The 24,510-nt window shown below is 42.7% G+C and overlaps 1 protein-coding gene across 8 annotated transcripts in view; it reads left to right on the top strand.

Annotated features, from left to right (window-relative positions):
• LOC139535662 (ankyrin repeat and SAM domain-containing protein 1A-like) overlaps positions 1-24,096 on the top strand; it is a 49,270-nt gene extending 25,174 nt beyond the window's left edge. Inside the window, exons 4-16 of one of the 8 annotated variants that reach the window (XM_071335309.1) lie at positions 3,531-3,646; positions 10,734-10,832; positions 11,148-11,294; positions 11,592-11,708; positions 13,412-13,585; positions 14,278-14,415; positions 14,676-14,747; positions 14,846-14,932; positions 15,128-15,265; positions 15,686-15,868; positions 19,658-19,756; positions 20,683-20,780; positions 23,480-24,096. In XM_071335309.1, the coding sequence (XP_071191410.1) occupies positions 3,531-3,646; positions 10,734-10,832; positions 11,148-11,294; positions 11,592-11,708; positions 13,412-13,585; positions 14,278-14,415; positions 14,676-14,747; positions 14,846-14,932; positions 15,128-15,265; positions 15,686-15,868; positions 19,658-19,756; positions 20,683-20,780; positions 23,480-23,606 (1,595 nt within the window). In that variant the 3' untranslated portion in view covers positions 23,607-24,096. Of the gene's footprint in view, positions 1-2,333; positions 3,647-10,733; positions 10,833-11,147; positions 11,295-11,591; positions 11,709-13,411; positions 13,586-14,277; positions 14,416-14,675; positions 14,748-14,845; positions 14,933-15,127; positions 15,266-15,685; positions 15,869-19,657; positions 19,757-20,682 lie in introns of those variants that run through there. The other 7 variants (XM_071335308.1, XM_071335311.1, XM_071335310.1 and 4 more) reach the window with 7 other exon arrangements.
• Positions 24,097-24,510: the final 414 nt, after the last annotated feature.

The raw sequence follows: 24,510 nt of genomic DNA on the forward strand, positions 1-24,510 counted from the left end.
TTAAGCACTGGGAAGCCAAGCTTTGAAATCACTGTCCATGTAAACTCAGCAAAAAAATAAACGTCCCTTTTTCAGGACCCCGTCTTTCAAAGATAATTCGTAAAAATCCAAATAACTTCACAGATCTTCATTGTAAAGGGTTTAAACACTGTTTCCCATGCTTGTTCAATGAACCATAAACAATTAATGAACATGCACCTGTGGAATGGTCGTTAAGACACTAACAGCTTACAGACAGTAGGCAATTAAGGTCACAGTTATGAAAACTTAGGATACTAAAGAGACCTTTCTACTGACTCTGAAAAACACCAAAAGAAAGATGCCCAGGGTCCCTGCTCATCTGCGTGAACGTGCCTTAGGCATGCTGCAAGGAGGCATGAGAACTGCAGATGTGGCCAGGGCAATAAATTGCAATGTCCGTACTGTGAGACGCCTAAGACAGTGCTACAGGGAGACAGGACGGACAGCTGATCGTCCTCACAGTGGCAGACCACGTGTAACAACACCTGCACAGGATCGGTACATCCGAACATCACACCTGCAGGACAGGTACAGGATGGCAACAACAACTGCCCGAGTTACACCAGGAACGCACAATCCCTCCATCAGTGCTCAGACTGTCCGCAATAGGCTGAGAGAGGCTGGACTGAGGGCTTGTAGGCCTGTGGAAGGCAGGTCCTCACCAGACATCACCGGCAACAACGTCGCTTATGGACACAAACCCACCGTCGCTGGACCAGATAGGACTGGAAAAAGTGCTCTTCACTGACGAGTCATGGTTTTGTCTCACCAGGGGTGATGGTCGGATTCGTGTTTATCATCGAAGGAATGAGCGTTACACCGAGGCCTGTACTCTGGAGCGGGATCGATTTGGAGCTGGAGGGTCCGTCATGGTCTGGGGCGGTGTGTCACAGCATCATCTGACTGAGCTTGTTGTCATTGCAGGCAACCTCAATGCTGTGCGTTACAGGGAAGATATCCTCCTCCCTCATGTGGTACCCTTCCTGCAGGCTCATCCTAACATGACCCTCCAGCATGACAATGACACCAGCCATACTGCTCGTTCTGTGCGTGATTTCCTGCAAGACAGGAATGTCACTGTTCTGCCATGGCCAGCGAAGAGCCCGGATCTCAATCCCATTGAGCACGTCTGGGACCTGTTGGATCGGAGGGTGAGGGCTAGGGCCATTCCCCCCAGAAATGTCCGGGAACTTGCAGGTGCCTTGGTGGAAGAGTGGGGTAACATCTCACAGCAAGAACAGGCAAATCTGGTGCAGTCCATGAGGAGGAGATGCACTGCAGTACTAAATGCAGCTGGTGGCCATACCAGATACTGACTGTTACTTTAGATTTTGACCCCCCCCTTTGTTCTGGGACACATTATTCCATTTATATTAGTCACATGTCTGTGGAACTTGTTCAGTTTATTTCTCAGTTGTTGAATCTTGTTATGTTCATACAAATATTTATACATGTTAAGTTTGCTGAAATTAAACGCAGTTGACAGTGAGAGGATGTTTCTTTTTCTGCTGGGTTTAGAACGGGAGAAGGGGAAAAACCTACATACCATATTTATTCCATACAGAGGTCTGTGATCTGGGGCTCCCAGATCTGTTCCCTGCCTCTGATGGCGGTGTCCTTTCTGCACTAGCAAGATCAGAGGGCCTCTGTGCAATTCTAATCAGTGCAGAGGGTGGGAAGAGAGAAAGACTGTATGGTAGAGGTAAAGTAGAGAGACATAGACTATGTGGTAGAGGGAGAAGGAGGGTAAGAGTGGCTGTGAGCGAGAGGAGAGAGGCTATGAGTAGAGGGAGGGTGAGAGAGAGCGAGAGACTGTGAGGTAGAGAGAGAGGGAGGGGATTGATATAGTGAGAGTGTGAGGCAGAGAGAGGTAGAGGAAGGAACAGAGAGCTGATACGTGGAGCTGTAAACTGCTCTTTCAGGCAACATACGGCAGCCCTGCAGTGCACTGAGACTATGTGAATGAGGGAATGTGGTAGCGAGCAAGAAAGAGAGCAGAAGAGAGAGAGCAAGAGGGACAGGGTAAGAGAAATCTTGAGGGATTTGGGAAAGGGGATGAGCATCAAGACTGCCTGTTGTGCATGCAGGAAGGGCACGGTTGAGGCTGCTTTCTGGGCTCGTGAGTATCCAGCATCAGGACTTTATGCCCTGTGAGGGGAGCAGTGTGGAGAGCGTGTGAGCCGAGAGAAGCTTCTTTGTGACAGTACGTGCATCAGACAGGGGATGCAGCAAACCTCTGCCCAGAGCACAGGGGCTTCTGGAGCTAGCTGTACCCACAGCGGGGGAGAGCCAGGTGGGTGGAGGGGGCTTATCGCATGGGGAGGGGGCAAACTGAACCAAGGTGGTCCTGTGGAAATCTCAGCCAAGAGTCAAGAGGCTCACCTGCGCTCTGTTGGAGCTGAGCTTGGATTTACTGGTGTGAGATATGATAAGAATGTTCTCTGAATGAGCCAGCCTCCAGAGGAGTGTCTATATGCTGGGAAGCACCAGGTTTACCACCAGGATCTCTGGGAACACCAAGGACATACAGCCTCTTTTCACAGGCAGGCAGGTGGGCAGGCGGCTGGAGTTTTATCAATGGGCTTGTAATTGAATTCGGATTTGATTCCATCAGTTTTTCATTAACAGTCGGGAGCCACACGGGTGACATGAGTTTTGGTGTATGAGATTGGACTCTCATTCCGTTTGTGGAGTAAGAAAATAATCCTATAGAGAATATCATGATCCAGATTACATTAATACCTTACCTTATCATGGTTCTACCTTTATTCAATGAGCCACGTCAGAGCTCTCAGACAGGTTGTCCACTAAAACCATGGGACTGAGACAGAGGTGAACAAGTGCTACAAAGTGTACTCTGTGAAGCTGTAACTTACTGTGGTTTATCATACTTTAGTGGAATACTTTCTGTTTTAAGGATTAGGATGATGGTTTAACCAGGACAAAGGACACAATGTGGAGTGTGATATCCAGTAATACTGTATCATTTTTATGTGGCATTGAAAGTTATTTTGTTTAGTGCTTCGTGTACTGGAAATATTGACACATTTTTAGGCATAGGCAAAGTCACAAACACTTTTTTGTAGTCAAGGATGTACCTACCAAAGGGATACATTTTCATGTCAGTAATTAGCTAAACATTTTTATGGAAGATGCCAGATTGGCTCAATCAATTGAACGTGGTGATCAATATTCAAAGGGTCTACATATCCAACTCTACCTCTACCCTTGCCTGACATTGACACTCACAGTAACGACAGTGGGTGTACAGTATATCACGGCAGGCTGGTTCCACCACTATATCTCCAGTGTAAGAGTAGCCGGGCCCCTCCTGCTCTGTGGGAGCTGCCCTCCCCCAGCCTGGACCCTGTCTCCTCTACCCTGTTGGTGCTCCTGCACTCGGCTGTGCTGGCCGAGGATGATGTGGCAATGCCATGTCTCGTCCTCGGAGTGCCGCTGCTACCGGCTGAAGGGCTTTTCCCTGCTGAAGCGCTTCCCTCTCTCGGCAGATGGGGCCTGCAGCAAAGCCCTGGACCAGCCCGTGGGTGAGTGGCTGGAGCATGTGGGGCTGCCACAGTACGAGAGCAAGCTGCTGCTTAATGGCTTCGACGACCTACGCTACATGGTGAGTCAACATGTCTAAGATATTTTCTACTTTCCATCTCTCTCCATCTCCTTTTCTCCCTCTTCACTTTCTCTATCCATCTTCTTCTCTCTCTCCCAGTTTCCATCTCCATTCTATGGCACAACAAAACCTATTAACATGCCATCTCATTTACAGTAAAATCCCAGTCACCACCATCCCACCTATCTTGGCAGGCTGATTTATGTTCTTAACCTCAACCCCCATGCTGGCCCAGCCAGATAGCATACAGAGTATAGCTCACCCAATCATCAGCAGATACGACAAGTGGCTCTGTTGAGGCCACAGTATAGATGTTACTTCAATTTCTGCTAACGTCAACTGCAATTCTATGAGATATATTGTGGCAAAGTTAAGATTCCCTTTTTTCAGAGGCATGAATCATTTTGATGTAATGACTTCATGCTGTAGTGACTGTCTATTGTGATGTCATGGTCAAATTGTATACTGATTTTAAAAAATGACATTTTTGTAGTCCTGAAAAATCTTTAACTGATGCCACTTCAGCCAGAAAAACAATTGTCAACCAGAAAGTTACATCATTATGACATCCCTTGTGCTTCTTACAGATGCAGGATCTTAATTTGATCACTCTTTTGTTGCTGAGAATGTTCCTGCTCAGCAGGAAAAGCAAACGTGTAGTGTATTTGAGTTTTTAAAAGGATTCTAAAGTTTGTAATTTACACAATTTACACAGACTTTATACACAATTTTTTTTTCACCCCCTACAAAAATGTCCATTCATTATAATCCACATAATAATTCACATTTCCTGTTGCTGCAGGATTATTTTCCTGCTGTAGCAAACTGGCTCAAATTAAAATCCTTCATCTGTGTGTCTTGTTTTTGAAAAGCATAGACAGATTCATCTGGCTGTGCTGTTTTAAAGTCTCTGGAATTATGAATGTACAAAACAACACTTACACTGATTGTGTAACTCTGAAAAAGCTGTTGTAAAGGGTGAATAACATGGTCTTTAAAGCAAACACATTAATCAATCTGACAACATAGCTGCTTCAGTACTGTAGTCTACAGGAGGTTGCCATAGATGAGAGATTGGTCAGGGGCAACTGACTGCACCTTTTAGAGAGGTCACATAACCAATGGAAGAGGTCTGATATACTGAGTATGGACTGGGAATAGCTAGTCAGTCAGCCCAGTGTACCAATTCCATAAGGTGTTTGTGTTTAAGACATGCTGCGGAACTTTGGCGACTAGTATGTCTTTTTTAAGCCTCCCGCTTTGGGCTGGATGTGTCAATTTGTAGTTCATACATGCTTAATCTATGATCTGAATTACTGTCTAAACTCTATTAGCCACAAAATCCCTAGTTTGAAAGTGACTGTTTACTGGAAGCTGTGTTGTGCCATTTTCCCTACATTTCCCTCCACGTGGACCAGCCCCCTAGCAATTAGAGTTCTAGTCAATGAGGTTCAGCTCCTAGCTATTTGAGTGACAGCTAGCAAGATGCACACACAGCAGAGCGAGAGAAAGAGCAATGACGTGGTGCACATACCTGGACATGTGATGTAATACATAATTTAAAAAATATATATATATTTCACCTTTATTTAACCAGGTAGGCTAGTTGAGAACAAGTTCTCATTTACAACTGCGACCTGGCCAAGATAAAGCAAAGCAGTGCGACACAAACAACAACACAGAGTTACACACGGAATAAACAAACATACAGTCAGTAACACAATAGAAAAAGTCTATATACAGTGTGTGCAAATGAGGTAAGATAAGGGAGGTAAGGCAATAAATAGGTCTATGTGGCGAAATAATTACAATTTAGCAATTAAACACTGGAGTGATAGATGTGCAGAAGATGAATGTGCAAGTAGAGATACTGGGGTGCAAACGAGCAAAAAAGAAAAGAAAATAAATAACAGTATGGGGATGAGGTAGTTGGATGGGCTATTTACAGATGGGCTATGTACAGGTGCAATGATATGTGAGCTGCTCTGACAGCTGGTGCTTAAAGTTAGTGAGGGAGATATGAGTCCCCAGCTTCAGTGATTTTGGCAATTAGTTCCAGTCATTGGCAGCAGAGAACTGGAAGGAAAGGCGGCCAAAGGAGGAATTGGCTTTGGCGGTGACCAGTGAAATATACCTGATGGAGCGTGTGCTACGGGTGGGTGCTGCTATGGTGACCAGTGAGCTGAGATAAGGCGGGGCTTTACCTAGCAAAGACTTATAGATGACCTGGAGCCAGACAAATATGAAGCGAGGGCCAGCCAACGAGAGCATACAGGTCGCAGTGGTGGGTAGTATATGGGGCTTTGGTGACAAAACGGATGGCACTGTGATAGACTGCATCCAATTTGCTGAGTAGAGTGTTGGAGGCTATTTTGTGAATGACATCGCCAAAGTCGAGGATCGGCAGGATAGTCAGTTATACGAGGGTATGTTTGGCAGCATGAGTGAAGGATTCTTTGTTGCGAAATAGGAAGCCAATTCTAGATTTAACTTTGGATTGGAGATGCTTAATGTGAGTCTGGAAGGAGAGTTTACAGTCTAACCAGACACCTAGGTATTTGTAGTTGTCCACATATTCTAAGTCAGAACCGTCCAGAGTAGTGATGCTGGACGGGCAGGCAGGTGTGTGCAGCGATCGGTTGAAGAGCATGCATTTAGTTTTACTTGCATTTAAGAGCAGTTGGAGGTCACGGAAGGAGAGTTGTATGGCAATGAAGCTCGTCTGGAGGTTAGTTAACACAGTGTCCAAAGAAGGGCCAGAGGTATACAGAATGGTGTAGTCTGCGTAGAGGTGGATCAGAGAATCACCAGCAGCAAGAGCGACACCATTGATGTATACAGAGAAAAGAGTCGGCCCGAGAATTGAACCCTGTGGCACCACCATAGAGACTACCAGAGGTTCGGACAACAGGCCCTCCGATTTGACATACTGAACTCTGTCTGAGAAGTAGTTGGTGAACCAGGCAAGGCAGTCATTTGAGAAACCAAGGCTGTTGAGTCTACCGATAAGAATGTGGTGATTGACAGAGTCGAAAGCCTTGGCCAGGTCGATGAATACAGCCGCACTGTAGTGTCTCTCATTGATGGCGGTTATGATATTACTTAGGACCTTGAGCGTGGCTGAGGTGCACCCATGACCAGCTCGGAAACCAGATTGCATAGCGGAGAAGGTATGGTGGGATTCGAAATGGTCGGTGATCTGTTTGTTAACTTGGCTTTCGAAGATCTTAGAAAGGCAAGGTAGGATAGATATAGGTCTGTAGCAGTTTGGGTCAAGACTGTCTCCCACTTTGAAGAAGGGGATGACCGCGGCAGCTTTCCAATCTTTGGGGATGTCAGACGATACGAAAGAGAGGTTGAACAGGCTAGTAATAGGGGTTGCAACAATTTTGGCAGATACTTTTAGAAAGAGAGGGTCCAGATTGTCTAGCCCGGCTGTTTTGTAGGGGTCCAGATTTTGCAACTCTTTCAGAACGTCAGCTGTCTGGATTTGGGTGAAGGCAAAATGGGGGAGGCTTGGGCAAGTTGCTGTGGGGGGTGCAGGGCTGTTGACCGGGGTAGGGTAGCCAGGTGGAAAGCATGGCCAGCCATAGAAAAATGTTTATTGAAATTCTCAATTATCGTGGATTTATCGGTGGTGACAGTGTTTCCTAGCCTCAGTGCAATGGGCAGCTGGGAGGAGGTGCTCTTATTCTCCGTGGACTTTACAGTGTCCAAGAACTTTTGGGAGTTTGTGCTACAGGATGCAAATTTCTGTTTGAAAAAGCTAACGTTTGCTTTCCTAACTGCCTGTGTATATTGGTTCGTAACTTCCCTGAAAAGTTGCATATTGCGGGGGCTATTCGATGCTAATGCAGTATGCCACAGGATGTTTTGTGCTGGTCAAGGGCAGTCAGGTCTGGGGTGAACCAAGGGCTGTATCTGTTCCTGGTTCTACATTTTTTGATTGGGGCAAGCTTATTTCAGATGGTGAGGAAATTACTTTTAAAGAGTAACCAGGCATCCTCTACTGACCAAAAGAGGTCAATATCCTTCCAGGATACCCGGGCCAGGTGGATTAGAAAGGCCTGCTCGCTGAAGTGTTTTAGGGAGCGTTTGACAGTGATGAGGGGTGGTCGTTTGACCGCGGACCCATTACGGTCACAGGTAAGGAGGCAGTGATCGCTGAGATCCTGGTTGAAGACAGCAGAGGTGTATTTAGAGAGCAAGTTGGTCAGGATGATATCTAAGAGGGTGCCCATGGTTATGGATTTAGGGTTGTACCTGGTAGGTTCCTTGATCATTTGTGTGAGATTGAGGGTATCTAGCTCAGATTGTAGGAAGGCCGGGGTGTTAAGCATATCCCACTTTAGGTCACCTAACAGTATGAGCTCTGAAGATAGATGGGGTGTGGGCACAGACCTGGATAGTATGACAGAACTCTGCAGGCTCTCTCTGCAGTAGATTGCAACTCCGCCCCCTTTGGCAGTTCTATCTTGTCGGAAAATGTTATAGTTAGGGGTGGATATTTCTGGGATTTTGGTGGTCTTCCCAAGCCAGGTGGCTAGGACATCCACGTTCGCAGAGTGTGCTAAAGCAGTGAATAAAACAAACTTAGGGAGGAAGCTTCTAATGTTAACATGCATGAAACCAAGGCTTTTACAGTTACAGAAGTCAACAAATGAGAGCGCCTGGGGAATGGGAGTTGAGCGAGGCACTGCAAGGCCTGGATTAACCTCTACATCACCAGAGGAACAGAGGAGGAGTAGGATAAGTGTACGGCTAACGGCTATAAGAGCTGGCCGTCTAGTACGTTCGGAACAGAGAGAAAAAGAGAGTAACATTTTTGGGGACTGTAAGGCCTACTCTCAGAACTACTGGCTAAAAACCATACAAAAGTACTGGAGACTCTCTTTAATAAGGTAATAATAGGATGAGGATAATGGGTCATTAGCATTGTGATGTTAATGTTAATCTCTTGACTAATGTGTCTGAGGTGTAGAAGCACCAAGCAGATAATTGATTAGCTCCCTGCAGGACATATTACCCTCAGATACTTACAAGGACACGTAGGTTGTGTCTGAAAAGGTCAGAGCAGTCAGAGAGATGTTGTAAAGGTTCAATGGTGTCCTATTGAACTGTCTGTCTGCCATATTCATTGTATCACTGCAGAGTTGATGTGTTAATTATTTTATTTGCTTGGTGGGCTGATTCTGGATCAGGAAAGGTGGTGTGCTGGGTTTTGCCCTGCATCGTTTTTGTTGAATAGTTGACATACTCTGTGAGATATTGTTCAACTCTATCATCAAATGACTTTATAAATCACATAGAAATACAATATCATGAAGCTATGAGTAGCAAAGGTAATAGTGACTGTGCCAGAGATGCACATTAGTTGGTGAACAACTGACCTGAAAGATGCAAATATAAAGATGTCATCTTCATTAATAAAATAGGAGAGAAATCAAATCCTCTCTTTTATACTAAAGCTCAGTGGGGAAATCTGAATGCCCCATTTTCCTGCTGACCCCAAAGGCAAGGGTGTCATAGAACAAGTTAGAGTTAGACTACCCTTCAGACCTATCAATGTAGATACAGTATGACTACCATCAGAGAACACAGGCTCACATACACTCTGTAGGGATTTGTCTCAGCATGGGATGATTGCTCCAAGTGCAGCTTTTGAGGGATCATAAATAATAAACCGCTGTGTCCCCATTTTCAAAATTTTTACAAGTTGATAATAATTTTTTATTGGTTTCATCAACCATAAATGGGTCTCTCATGTCTCTCATATGGCCTACCGTTTTCCCGTATAGGGTTTTTTGTTGCTTTTTACATTGCAAATCATAAAATACATGTTTTTAGAGCCTCCTCATTTCATGACACCTTCCTCCTTTGTGATGAGGGACTGTATGTATCGCAGTTATGTAATAAGCAGTTATAGATATGGACAAAAATAGATATTCATTACTTAATCATATTTTCCTGATGAAGTATAAATGACAAGCTCCCATGGGACCTCCTGGAACATCCAACAATCACTTTAGTTGAAATATCTATTTCAGGCTATTCCTGAAGTCAGTCACTGCATTAGTTTGATCCTCGTTCTAGTGATAATCAGTATGTAATTTCCTACTGTCATCCCTTGTTACTGTAACTGCTGCATTGTGCTCCAGAAACAAGCAGTGATGCCATATTTAGAAAAGACTAGCTCCATTTGAACATTCTTGGCCAGGAAGAATCAATCTGCAGCAGTCCACTGGGAAAATGCTGAGCTCCACATTTTTAAGGGTCTCCTTGTATCTTTATTCCCCCCTATAAACCTGAATTAGATGACGAAGCTTGTGCCTCTTATGGAGAACTACGTAAAACAAATGGTGCACATTTATTGTTGTCAATCATTACTGTAAAGGAAAATGGGAAATGTTAAGTTGACTTTATTGTATTCACAATTATATGCAGTGAAATCCTCATTCCTTGTCTCCAACACCACAGCTGTTTGCATACACATGTGCATACACGCACGCACGCACGCACGCACGCACGCACGCACGCACGCACGCACGCACGCACGCACGCACGCACGCACGCACGCACGCACGCACGCACACACACACACACACACACACACACACACACACACACACACACACACATACACACACAGATGCGTAGTCCTAAACATTTCCCTCGTAGCAAATGTAATGTTTCATTGCAACATTGCAGCTCAGATGTAAAAGCTGCTGCAGTTTTGATTGCTTTTCCCTTGGTGGTTTTTCATTAAAATAGATTGATTACCTTTGGCATGCACAATTTATTTGACTCCAATGTCCTCCAATTCTTGTTTGTCTGAGGACATAAATAAGTGTGTGTGTGTGTGTGCTTTTACTTGTGTGTTCATTTGTGGTCGTGTGTGTGTGTGTCTGTGTCTGTGTGTATTATTGATTGCATATAGGGACCTATAGAGTGTAGGGGATGTTGTAATGTCTATGTTAATAGTTAGCTTAAGGGATTTATACGTGTTTCGGTATATTGTGGACTTTGGGAAGTGTCTGCAGTTTGTGGTACTTGTGTAATTAACTTATGCGTGTGCATGCATGTGTAGGGCAGTAACGTGATGGAGGACACAGACCTTAGAGATATGGGAATCACTGACCCTGGCCACAGAAAGAAGATCATCCGTGCAGCACGCGGCTTGCCCAAGGTACAGTAGTTATCATCAGTCCAGGGTACTGCCTGCAACCTTGTGCCTGGTTGACCATTCATCCCTGTCTAAGAAGCCACCGTACATCAAGGTGTCAAGGAGTGTGCATTATCCATGTTTGTGCACAGTATTTTCAATCATGATAATGAAATGTATTGTAAAGTAGCTTTGATCTAGCCTGTAGCTATGTGTGGCAATAGCAATCATGTGAACAAGCCTTTTGGCATTGGGTACGGTTTAAAAATCTTGAAAGAAATTGTGAAATCCTGCTTTTATTTGAATGTAATTTGATCTCCTTTCTGTCCCTCTTTGTAGGTGAAAGCCCTGGGCTGTGATGGCAGCACCTCTCTGTCCACCTGGTTGGATGTGCTAGGCCTCCAGGAGTACCTGCCTAACTTCCTGTCCAGTGGCTACCGTACCTTGGACTGTGTGAAGAATCTATGGGAGCTGGAGATTGTCAATGTGAGGCCAATGTTTTGTTAGTGAATTATGTAGTGCCTCAGGGAAGAGACAGCACTGTACGGAGCTTAAGGCTGAACAGATTTGAGCTGAATAATTGAGGAGAGTCCATTCTGTCTGCTTGTCGAGTGCCAGCATGGGTGTCAGACTCACTGTATACAGTCAGTGTGAGTGTATAATGTGTATTTCCATTCATATTTGTTGGTTTGTACTTGTTTGTCAATATTAGTGCCTGTGTTGTTCATATGAACGTAGTCCTATGTAGTTAACATTGTGTCTGATCTGTGCCCATCTCTGCAGCTGTTGAAAATCAGCCCTCTGGGCCACAGGAAGAGAATCATAGCGTCTCTGGCAGAGCGGCCCTATGAGGAGGCCCCAACCAACTCACAGATCTCTCACCGTCTCTCACAGATCAGGGTTAGTAAGAGTCCTCAGTGTCTTACATTTGAACAATAATCCCAGCTAGCACATTTGGTTCCTTGGAAGTTGTGGGAACATACGTTTTTGGTTTCCCACTGGATCTGGAAACGAAGGCATAAGTTTCCAGACCGGTAAAATGTAAGGGAAAAATTATTTTTAGGTTGCAGGGAGGTTCAGAGAACGTTTTAATCTGGTTCCTTGAAAGTTTTTCTGGGAAGTTTTATTAAAGCTCTGAGAACGAAAATTAGTATTTAGAGTTTTTTTAATAACTTCCTTAAAACTACTACTGAATGTTTCAATAAGACGTTTAATAACACTGCTAGCTTATTTTCTATTAACTTTTTTAAAATCCAAGTACAGATAGAAATTAATTTCCTTAGGCATTAATCATGCAAACATATTTCTTTTGAATTGTGACACAGCATCAGTGAGCTTCAAACCTATAACCTTCTGCTCTCTATGCATGGAATTAGTCCAATGCACCACCAGGATGGAGCTAGCATGCCATGTTTTATTACACATACAAAGCTGCTCCTTTTAGTATATTAAAACAGACCCCTTTTCAAAGGAAACAAGCACTCATTAAGATGAGGTGTGTCCAATTAGTTGTCGAGGCCGTACACCTGAACACAGTTAACAAGATAGAGAATAGAGAAGTGTTTAGTTGATGCTGAGAACAGAATCGGTGGAGGCTGCTGAAGGGACGACGACGCATAATAATAATTGTTTGCGTTCTGAGAATGCAATGTATGTTTTTAATAACATTCTTAGAATGTTCTCTGAATGTTACTAAAGTTTTATTGTGTTTTTTATGGAAAGTTTTCATAACGTTCTCGAAACAGTTTGAGAACATGACTTTAAATAGAACCATGTGGAAACCTGTAAAAAACATTATGCTGAAGTACTGAAATTCCCACAGAAGAATGTTGTTTCTTAATGTTCTTTGGACTATATTTAAACATTCCCAATGTCAAACCAGTTGGAGAACATTCCTAGAACATTACCAAAATGTAAATTGAAGCTAAAAAGTAACTTTTTGGGCGACCCGACAATATCCATATCGAAATGTGAGTTATAGATCTGTCATTCTCATTGAAAGCAAGTTTAAAAATGAATAGATCTGTTCTATGTGCACTATTTCTATGCCTCCTGTTTTTAAGTTTCGTTTTTGTGTCTTCTACATTAGGTTTTGTACACCAGCTTCAAACAGCTGAATGTACAATATTTTTGGTTATGGATATATCACAGCACTTTAGATGGTACAATGATTTTCTCACTATACTATTTTCTCACTATGTTTGTCACATAAACTGAAATAAACTGAAACCAAAAAATGTCAGAGCGATTAAATGTAACCATGTTTGAACATTTAGGAAACGTTCTGTTAATGAAATACCAAGAAAATATATATTTTTTGTTAAGTTCCTTAAATGTGCTGAGAATGTTTTAAAGCCAAGCAACTATCCTGCACCATTATCAGACAGTTGTGGTAAGGTAGTATGCAAAATAACCTCCTCCTCCTGCCTGCTCTAAGGTTCTATGGTTCTCAGAACATTATGTGCTAGCTGGGATCTCATTTGTACTGTATGCCACTACATAATGCTCTAATATCTTATTGAAATCTGTATTGTGTCACTATGTTTTCTTATCTTTCACATCCAATCAGTCATCAATATGATCAATCAATCTGTATGTGGCAGTTTCAGGACCTGTTGTCCCAGACAGGGACCTCTCCTCTGAGTCAGATGGACCCTTCCACCAGTCGCTCCATGGACATGCTCCTGCCCTTGGGAGAGGCAGGCAGGAGGAGGAGAGCCATGGACCAGGACTGTAGCGTGTCCCTGCGCTCCTACAGCGAGAGACCCCGCTCCCACGTTAGTCCTCCTGCCAAAACGCTGTCTTTACCTGTACCTCATGAAGTAACAGAAATACAGTATGTGTCTCTGTGGTGTGCTTGGGATAATCATGTTATAAAGAGAGATATCTGCTGCTGGGGTGATCTGAAACAGAAGCTGTTATGTGTTTAACAGATTATTGAAGTCATTCCATGCTTGTATTAAATATGCACTGAGTATATAACACATTAAGAACACCTGCTCTTTACATGACATACACTGACCAGGTGAATCCAGGTGAAAGCTATGATCACTTATTGATGTCACATGTTAAATCCACTTAAATCAGTGTAGATGAAGGGGAGGAGACGGGTTAAATAAGGATTTTTAAGCCTTGAGACATTTGAGACATGGATAGTGCATGTGTGCCATTCAAAGGGTGAATGGACAAGACAAAACATGTGAGTGCCTTTGAACGGGGTATGGTAGTAGGTTCCATGTGCACCAGTTTGTGTCAAGAACAGCAAAGCTGCTGGGTTTTTCACACTCAACAGTTTCCTTTGTGTATCAAGAATGGTCCACCATCCAAAGGACATCCAGACAACTTTTGATCAGTCAAAGTGTTACAGCATCTTTTTAGTTTTAGAATCCTGTAATATTTTGTGACTAAATGTTCTGCCATAAAATCTTTGTACAGTACAGCATCAATCCATGTCTATCTGTCTTTCCAGGACAGGCAGAGTGACCGACACAGGGAACCCCGTTTGACCCTCCGGCCGCCGAGCCAGTCTGCCACGTACACCACGGTCTCTGCTTGGCATCACCAGCCTGAGAAACTTATCTTAGAGTCTTGCGGGTATGAGGCCAGTGTAAGTCATGTCAATGGTCAATCTCCTGTCGTGTTGTGTCAATGGAAGTCCCCTTGAATCTCGGCCACTAGAAAAGGCTTCAATCCGTGTTTGATAATCGCTTGATGTATCAAGAATTGATAGTTCCCACTGGGCACAAACTGGTTGAATCAACGTTGTTTCCAGGTCATTTCTTTGAACCAACTTGGAATATACATTGAATTGACATCTGTACCCACTGAATTCAGAGATAATAGCCTGTTTTGTTGCTTCTTTTCCAGTATATGGGATCAATGATTATCAGGGATCTAAGGGGGATTGAGTCCACTCAAGAAGCCTGTGCTACAATTAGGGTAAGTCTGACTGTCATACTACAGTTCAATACTCAATCACTCTATTCTAGCACTCCGTATTAATATGGATCCCCTCGCCATTTTTTTTCTACTTGTAGAAGTCAAAGGACCATTCAAAAAAGGGTCCTGTTGTCATCCTCTCCATCACTTATAAAGGGGTCAAGTTCATTGATGCCGCCACCAAGGTAATGGGAGCCTGTTGGCAATGAGAGATGCATAATGAGCTCAACTGCATTATTTTTCTCTCTCGCGTTCTCATATTATTTCCCCTACAATAAAGATAGCACTGTTGGTTCGGATGAAGTCAGTGGTTGTTACTGGTTGATGGTTGTGTTCCTGTTGCTCCTCAGTTCCAACCTGTTATTTTGTCCTCTCACCAGACAATAGTAGCCGAGCATGAGATCAGGAACATCTCCTGTGCGGCCCAGGACCCTGATGACCTCTGCACCTTCGCCTACATCACCAAGGACAGTAAGAGTGGCCACCACTTCTGCCATGTCTTCAGCACTGTGGAAGTGGTGAGGAACACAATGATGACACCAGCCCAAACCCCTCAATCAATCATTCCATAAGACTATGCCAAAATACAATCACCCATTTCCCACCTTCTAAAGTACTCTGATTTGTATTAATTTGTTTCTAAATGCCATATCATATCATTAAAAAATCTTGAAAGGAAAAACTTGATTGACAAAACTGCATGCAGCTTCTTGATTAATCAAATTGCCTTAATTAGTCTCTTTTATAAGCCATGTGTCAAACAGTCCTGGCACACGACACAGCTACAACTTGATTATCTAATTAAATAGTCTATTAACATAGTTCCACTGCTATGATTGACAACTTAATGTTAAAAATGCAGATTGTGCCTCATTCAAAGTAGCTGTCAGTCACTACTGCAACTGTCTCTTCATTCTTTACTCTCTCCCTCGGTACAGACTCAGACCTATGAGATCATCCTGACACTGGGACAGGCATTTGAGGTGGCCTATCAGCTGGCTCTCCAGACCAAGGCCAGGCAGTATGTCCCAGTCCCCCCACCGTCTCTGGGGTCAGAGGTCATTGAGACCAAATCCAGCCGGCCCACGTCACAACAATGGAGCAGCATGAGGAGATCAACAGTGAGTACCACACACTGAGCACAAACAAAAAATTGACATGTAGCTGTGTGTGTGTTTCTAAATGATATGCATACTGTGTTTGTGTATATAGTATGTACAGGTAACTGTCAAAATAATGGAAATACAAAAACAAAATGTCTTAATAGGGTGTTGGGCCACCACGATCCACCAGAACTGCTTTAATGCTCCTTGGCATAGATTCTACAAGTGTCTGGAACTGTATTGGAGGGATACGACACCATTCTTCCACAAGAAATTCCATCATTTGGTGTTTTGTTGATGGTGGTGGAAAACGCTGTCTCAGGCACCGCTCCAGAATCTCCCATAAATGTTCAATTGGATTGAGATCTGGTGACTGAGATACACGCAAGCACGCACGCACGCACACGCACACGCACACGCACACGCACACACACACACACACACACACACACACACACACACACACACACACACACACACACACACACACACACACACACACACACACACACACACACACACACACACACACACACACACTTTAAACCTCTTATGCTCTTTTAAGACCTATGTCAAAGTCACTGTGATCTCTTCTTCCAGCCATGGTAGCCAAAATAATGGGCAACTGGGCATTTTTATACATGACACTAAGCATGATGGGATGTTAATTGCTTAACTATCTCAGGAACCACACCTGTGTGGAAGCATCTGCTTTCAATATACTTTGTATCCCTCATTTACTCAAGTGTTTTCTTAATTTTTTTCAGTTACGTATGTATGTGTACATGCGTAGGCATTTATGCATAAATATGCACAATCAGATAACACACAGTCCTCCTGACCAAATGTTCCTCCGGATTTTAAACCACTGATCACACTATAAAAAAAAGGAAGATTTGTAGTGCGATGAAAGTGATGACTCATTACTTTGCTACCAATCTCACCTCCCCAACTCTAAGTCACTCAGATCGGAGTAGATTTTCCTGCAGCCATACAGTATGCGAAACTTGATGAGTGAATAGTGTTATTTTTTGCTAACAGGCAGGATATGATATAATCTGGAAATAAAGAGAAAGAGGGAGAACTGTGCGTCTCTCTGCTGGTCACCCGGCCCCTCCACTGATTCCCAGGATATTGATTGAGAATGTTACATAAATGTTTACTTATGCCCTGGGCCATGTATGGATGTATTGGCCTTTCAGGACCCTGAATAATGAACACTCAGTGATCACAGTCACCTGAGAAAGCTGGACCGTCTGGACCATGCATGCACACTGCTCAACATGTTTATGCATCCACGCAAATCACTATGCTTTATTATCTGCTATAACACATAATATATTATGAGGTAATCAGTTCGCTGCATAATGCACAGGGTTGGCAGTATTTATGATCTAGTTTTAAGCAGTGGAATTCTAGGAACATCTATAACAAGACAACTCCATTTGAAGCTTTTAATGTAGATTAATTTCACAATTATGAGAAGACCTGTCCTTTTTTCCGATGTACTTTCATTCTTGCCAGGTATGCACTATTTTGGTCCGATGTACACTACCGTTCAAAAGTTTGGGGTCACTTAGAAATGTCCTTGTTTTTGAAAGAAAAGCAAATTTTTGTCCATTCAATTAACATAAAATTTATCAGAAATACAGTGTAGACATTGTTAATGTTGTAAATGACTATTGTAGCTGGAAACAGCTGATTTTTAATGGAATATCTACATAGGCGTACAGAGGCCCATTATCAGCAACCATCACTCCTGTGTTCCAATGGCACGTTGTGTTCGCTAATCCAAGTTTAGCATTTTAAAAGGCTAATTGATCATTAGAAAACCCTTTTGCAATTATGTTAGCACAGATGAAAACTGTTGTTCTGATTAAAGAAGCAATAAAACTGGCCTTATTTAGACTAGTTGAGTATCTGGAGCATCAGCATTTGTGGGTTCGATTACAGGCTCAAAATGGCCAGAAACAAAGAACTTTCTTCTGAAACTCATCAGTCTATTCTTGTTCTGAGAAATGAAGGCTATTCCATGCGAGAAATTTCCAAGAAACTGAAGATCCCGCACAACGCTGTGTACTAGTCCCTTCACAGAACAGCGCAAACTGTCTCTAACCAGAATAAAAAGAGGAGTGGGAGGCCCAGGTGCACAACTGAGCAAGAGAACATGTACATTAGAGTGTCTAGTTTGAGAAACAGACACCTCACAAGTCCTCAACCAGTCTCAACGTCAACAGTGAAGAGGCGACTCTGGGATGCTGGCCTTCTAGGCGGAGTTACAAAGAAAAAAAACATATCTTGGACTGGCCAATCAAAAGAAAAAATTAAGATGGGAAAAATAACACACACACTGGACAGAGGAACTGTGCCTAGAAGGCCAGCATCCCGGAGTTGCCTCTTCACTGTTGACGTTGTTAGCAGTTGATGTTATTCTTCAATAACACAAACTCCAAAGCAAATCAGGGGGAGAAAAATTGGTTTATTTGATAAGGACAAATCATAGATGTTATGCTGGGAGGTAGATGTTCAGTCTCCCCTGTCCTCAGCTTTTCTCCACATAACAAAGGAAGAGGATGCCATTTATAACCCCCCACCCTAGCCTGGGGTTGACCAATTAGAATTCCTTGCAGTACAACTGGGCCAATGGCCAAATAACCAGTATCCTGCTCCAGACTCAATGTACAGAACGTAGCATTAGTACTCTAGTTTTTAGTCCTCTCATCCTCTGCATTGTGTATTTATCTTCAAAATATTCTTAAAAAGTTGAGACTGGTGTTTTGCGGGTACTATTTAATGAAGCTGCCAGTTGAGGACTTGTGAGTCGTCTGTTTCTCAAACTAGACATCCTAATGTACTTGTCCTCTTGCTCAGTTGTGCACCGGGGCCTCCCACTCTCTCTATTCTGGTTAGAGACAGTTTGCTCTGTTCTGTGAAGGGAGTAGTACACAGCGTTGTGCGAGATCTTCAATTTCTTGGCAATTTCTCACATGGAATAGCCTTCATTTCTCAGAACAAGAATAGACTGAATAGTTTCAGAAGAAAGTTCTTTGTTTCTGGCCATTTTGAGCCTGTAATCGAACCCACAAATGCTGATGCTCCAGATTCTCAACTAGTCTAAATAAGGCCAGTTTTATTGCTTCTTTAATTAGCACAACAGTTTTCAGCTGTGCTAAAATAATTGCAAAAGGGTTTTCTAATGAACAATTAGCCTTTTAAAATGATAAACTTGGATTAGCTAACACAACGTGCCATTAGAACACAGGAGTGATGGTTGCTGATAACGGGCCTCTGTATGCCAATGTAGATATTCTATTAAAATCAGCTGTTTTCAGCTACAATAGTCATATACAACATTAACAATGTCTACACTATATTTCTGATCAATGTAATGTTATTTTAATGAAAAAATAGATATTTTTTTTAGATAAAGATATTTCTAAGTGACCTCAAACCTTTGAACGGTAATGTAAATAGTGGCATAAATCACTGTGCAGTTGATCACTTTGTACTGTGCTGTACTGGCTGTGTCTAGATACGGGAGGAGCCTTGCTAGTACAGTCCAGTCTAGTTGACAGATGTGATAAAGCCCTGCTATGCCAGCTGCTGTCAAGTATACATTTTTTTCTGTGATAAATCTTTATAACATTATTTGTCTACACCTAATAGGTTGTGATAAATTACCTAGATTTTTCACCTTTATATCTTCCACCACTATGATCAGTTCAGTGCCACTATAAATGCTCTGTCCTTCTATTTCCCTGTTTAACATTTCTTTGTTCTTGTCTTCTTGGTCCTCCTGTTTCCCAGGGTGCCCCTCTGCTAGAATGCCGCTGCTGTTACTGTCACACGTGTACTACCCACCGCCCCTCCTTCCTCCCGTTGCACTCTGTTAGCCCTGGAGTCCAGGTCCTGCTCTCTCCTCCTTTCCGCTATCCTTCATCATCCATCTGCTAACCTACCTGACGTACCTCTAACTCTCTCTCTCTCTCATCATTCCATGTCCACTTTTTGGTTTGCTTCCAGGCACTTCATCTAGCTACACAATATTTGCTCTTTTGATATGACATAGCCTACACTGAATTTCTGCCACATTCTCATAGTCATTCCATTTGAGCTGATTTAAGATAAGAAGTTATTTCTCATTATTCTTGCCTGAGGATAAGTAGGCTTATACCTTAGCTTAGACTTAACCATCTATGGAAGATTCATGGCTTTGCAGTTCTGCTGCTAATGATCTAGTGCTTTAATTGCATAGCTGTGTGATCAGTATAAATAGCAACATGCTTGAGGTGGTCTATTGAGTCTTAATCCTCCTATATCACTAAGCTTTTGGATTCTGATGAGTCTTATATTGGACAGTTAGAATTGAATGATGGCCTTGTACACCCGAGTCTTTCATTGCCACAATGTTCTTAATTTGGGGTGTATCAGTGGTGTTTCATGTAATTAGACATACAGGACTACTAATTTAAATTAATTTATTCACATGGAACAGCTATAACATGTGTGTATGGCTGCTCATGTGTTAACAGAGACATTTGTTTGGGTGAGAGCATGTTATGAGCGCATGTTTGGATCCTTATGGTGTTTTCACTTAATTTAAACGCAGATTAAGAGACAGATGGGACTGTGTGTGGTCTGTTAGGTCTCCAGCAGCCTGTTTTGCTATCAGACATCTCTATGTTGTGGATTGAGCCCTGGTGTCTGTGATTCTAATATCACTGGACTGTGCCTTTAATCCACTTGCACGTGGGCTGAGGACTTGAGTGTGCAATGGCCTCCACCACTCCTGCAGTCTCACGCCCGTCTCTCGTCCCCCCTCCCCCCGGCAGATTGACCCTCTGGAGATGGACGCAGACATGCAATCCCTGGGCAGCGCCACCTGGCTCTTCAACCAGAGAGACTCCAACAAGCGCCCTGTCAGCACCAAGTACGAGACCACTATATTCTGAGGCTGGATCCCCTGCACCGACCTCACCCTGTCCTAGCACCCAGTTTGCCCCCTGACCTCCACCGCCCTCTCTCTCTGTCTCATGAGCCCCGTGCCTTCTCACTGTGATGGTAGCATCCCTCTGGGCTGCCCCCTCTCCTCTGCCCTGCCCTGACCTACACAAACCTTGCACTGCTCTGACATCACACATCCCTGCAGCCCTCTCTCCTGTCCTGTTCTCACCCCTAGGCAGCCCGTTACCCTACTCCTCCTGACACTGCTGCAGCCGCTGATGGGGCCCCTTGATTTGTGGATGGACCTGGAGTGAACCTACAATGGCCCTGTTCTCTCAACCAAACTGCCTCCTCCTCCTCCTCCCCCCAACTACTAATCTGCATCCCACCCCTATTACGTTTATCATCATTGAAGAGATTGTGGCTTTTTTGTTCTCTTCCTGTCATGCTATTCTTTTTCCAAGTGACTCCCTTCAGTCGAAACAATCCTGACTTATTTTTCTGTTGAGCTACCTGTTGCATTTTTACCTGACAGTAACATGATTTGCATTGGCTGTACTGCCAATGTGAACAAGAAAATTGCAAACCTTCATAAGTTCCTCTTTTTATCTAATACCAAAGGAGTACTGCTCTTGGGCTATTATCCACAGAGGTTTGGTCCCATGCAGAGTGGAATAAAGAACATTATCATGTCCCAAACTCAGCCTATCCTTCCCAAACAACCTCCTCAGTCATAAACAATATTTTATCCCCTTCCCAAAGGGATTAACAATTTTTCTCATCTTTTTAATGCTGTTTATTTTTGTATTTCAATTTTTCCCCCTCAGGCAAGTTTAATATTTTTCTTTCCCTATCTGTAGCTTGTCCTGTCTTACCAGGCATCTACCACTGTGAGGCACTGTGAGGAGACATATCTAGCCTGGGATGCATGAAGGACAGAAAATCTATAAGACAAAAAACAATCAACAAACTTTTTTCTATGCATTTTTAATCATACAATGATGGATCGTCAAGGAATCGTCCCTTTCCATTTATAATGGATCAAAAACTGAACCTCAATTTCCTGTGTGATTCTGTACACAAATGGACAGGACAACTCTTCCATCACTCTGCCAAGAACAGTAGTAGCCTTACTTCAATCTGGCAATCTATCAGTTCAAATCTAAATGTAATCAATTGAGCATCCTTGCCACCATCACACATTCTCCACACTTGCTGACTGCTGCACGCATCTTTCGTGGTTTAAAATACTTACAACACTTTTGAGTTGACAACACATGAACACTTTGGCTGAGCTGCAGTGAAGGTGTTGTAATGGTACAGGTTTGTCTAGATAATAATGTATATGATGCTCTGTAGCTCCACAGTGTGCATGGTGCCATCACCAGTCCTTTTATTACCAAGAGAGACTGTTCGGCTCATCAGAGAACACTGTGTTAAAACATGGCACTATCCCCTTTAAAACATTTTTGTTTGTTTCAAAATTATACAGTATGTATTTTGGTTAACCATTATTAATAAGGAATGCTTTTAAAAATAACTGGGATTCCTGAAATGTATTTAGTGAGAGAAACCAAGGGAAATCGTAGCAACACCACAATGTATTGCCATAGTAAAATAACGCAAATACAAATTCATGACAAGTTGCCAAAACACCTCATGAAGGTACATTTGATGGCAATAATTTAATTTGCCAATTCATTGTGAAAGGTATAAGATATTCCCAATAACATTGCTTCAAAAAAATGATATGAGGCAAGGCAGGTTGTGTTGCCGGACTCCTAGCATCTTGTCAACATTATGTGGGTTGCAATCCATGCCACTGATTCAGCATGAGGTAAAGTGTATCACTAGAAAATGAACAACAGTGCCAAGGATTCAGGCTTACTCATAGTTTGAACTTTAAATTTGAGGGATCAAAATGTAATTAGATATGGTTTTATTATGCAAATCTACTTTGGGTTGAAAATATCTTTGAAACTGCATTCTTGTTTTTCCTTTCACTGTGACTAATACTGCAGGTCTACAGGAGCTATCTGTTGGTTCTATCTATTTGTGTTTTGCTCAACCTATTTTGTGTGCTGTGTTGCCTTGTGTTTGTGTCCTCCTGTGAGGATGGCCTGTTCTGTCTCTGTCCGCTGTCCTCATTCTGTGTCCCCTGCTGCAGGATATGTTATGCTTAGCCTCACTCCAAATGACACAGGATGGCTGACTGGAGAATGAGTGTTGAGACTTGACAGTCTCTGTGTGGTACTGTAGCTTTGTCTCATCGTTGTTCTGTTCTGACTGATACTGTAGCTACCACTGATGCATGTGGCAGTATTTGTGTTTCGTCCTCTGATGCACTTGGCCCATTCAGGTGTACATATGTAGCAGTGTCTGTTTAGTTTTTTCTTATAATTTGCCTTTTGTTTTACTTTATCCGTTATTATCCATTATTATAACACAAATACAGCACCTCATCTCATTTACATTCTCCAGCATTGTCATTTCTCGTGCACTAAGTATGTTCCTCCCTGTTATGTGTTGAAATCATGAAGACACATTCAACCTGCTCTGGTTTGGGTGCATATAAATGCCTTACATTTTAGAGAGCAGAAGCTATTTTAAGCAGACACAATGTGGTGGCATGATTTGGCTGTGCATGTTTCTGTCTTTTTTAACACCAGTGTTTTCCTTGTGTAGCTCACTCCAGCGTTCAAGTTTCCGGACACCAAGCTGTGAGTTGAAGTGGAGCAGCCAATGTGAGTGTCTGCGTGTGTGTAGACTAGAGCCAGAGAGACTAACAGAGACACATACAGCAGGTCTATGAGTGACTGTTTGATAAGGTCTGCTGCCTTCTACAACCTCGCCTGAATACAAAGTAACATATAAAGGATAACCTTACACTAGCTGTCTGTCTCAACTGGGCATGGCAGGGCCTGTCTCTCACTCCTATCTCGAGAAAGTTCAGTCTGAAATCTCCTCCCTGGCCTCACACTGACTGTCTTTACCTTCACTCCTTACTTCAAGTAGGTACTGTAATCTACAGAATATAGACAATTAATGCTGGGCCAGTAATGACAATTTTATTGATTTTGGTCTATTTGAGATAATCATGTTGTTACTGTAAGGATCTAGGAGAGTCAACGAGAGTACATTCATCAAATGTAGCACTTCTGTACCAGCATAATAATGCTATGCCCATGTATTTGTGGACAGAGTATAGTTTGTCAATGATTATGTGATGTTTATTTATTCCAATTAAAAGCAAAATATACCTGAAATTAAATAGTACAATGGAAAATGTTATTCTTAAGGTATTTGATTGTGTCTTTATTCCTTGCATGAGAGTTTGATGGAGCTGGCAGACAATATATTCTATGAGAGTTAATTGCATCTCTTTGTCACAAGACTAGCAAGACTAGCCCAGGGACTGGCAGAGGAGTGTACAAAGTCATATTCCCCGACTAGCAGACATTTAGAACAGAAAATATGATGGAAATAAACTGATGCATTTTTTAAATGCATTATTTTCATATGGCTAACTAAGGTAGGCTAAAATACATTATTCAATGGAGAAACAACTGTTTCAAATTAGGTAGAAAATGCAACTTACAAACTCTGTACCCTTGAAAAAACCTAGAAGCTTCTACACATGTAAATTCAGCAAAAGAATAAACGCCCTCTCACTGCCAACTGCGTTTAATTTCAGCAAACTTAACATGTGTGTAAAT

Source organism: Salvelinus alpinus, chromosome 12, assembly GCF_045679555.1.
Source record: "Salvelinus alpinus chromosome 12, SLU_Salpinus.1, whole genome shotgun sequence".
NCBI lineage: Eukaryota > Metazoa > Chordata > Actinopteri > Salmoniformes > Salmonidae > Salvelinus > Salvelinus alpinus.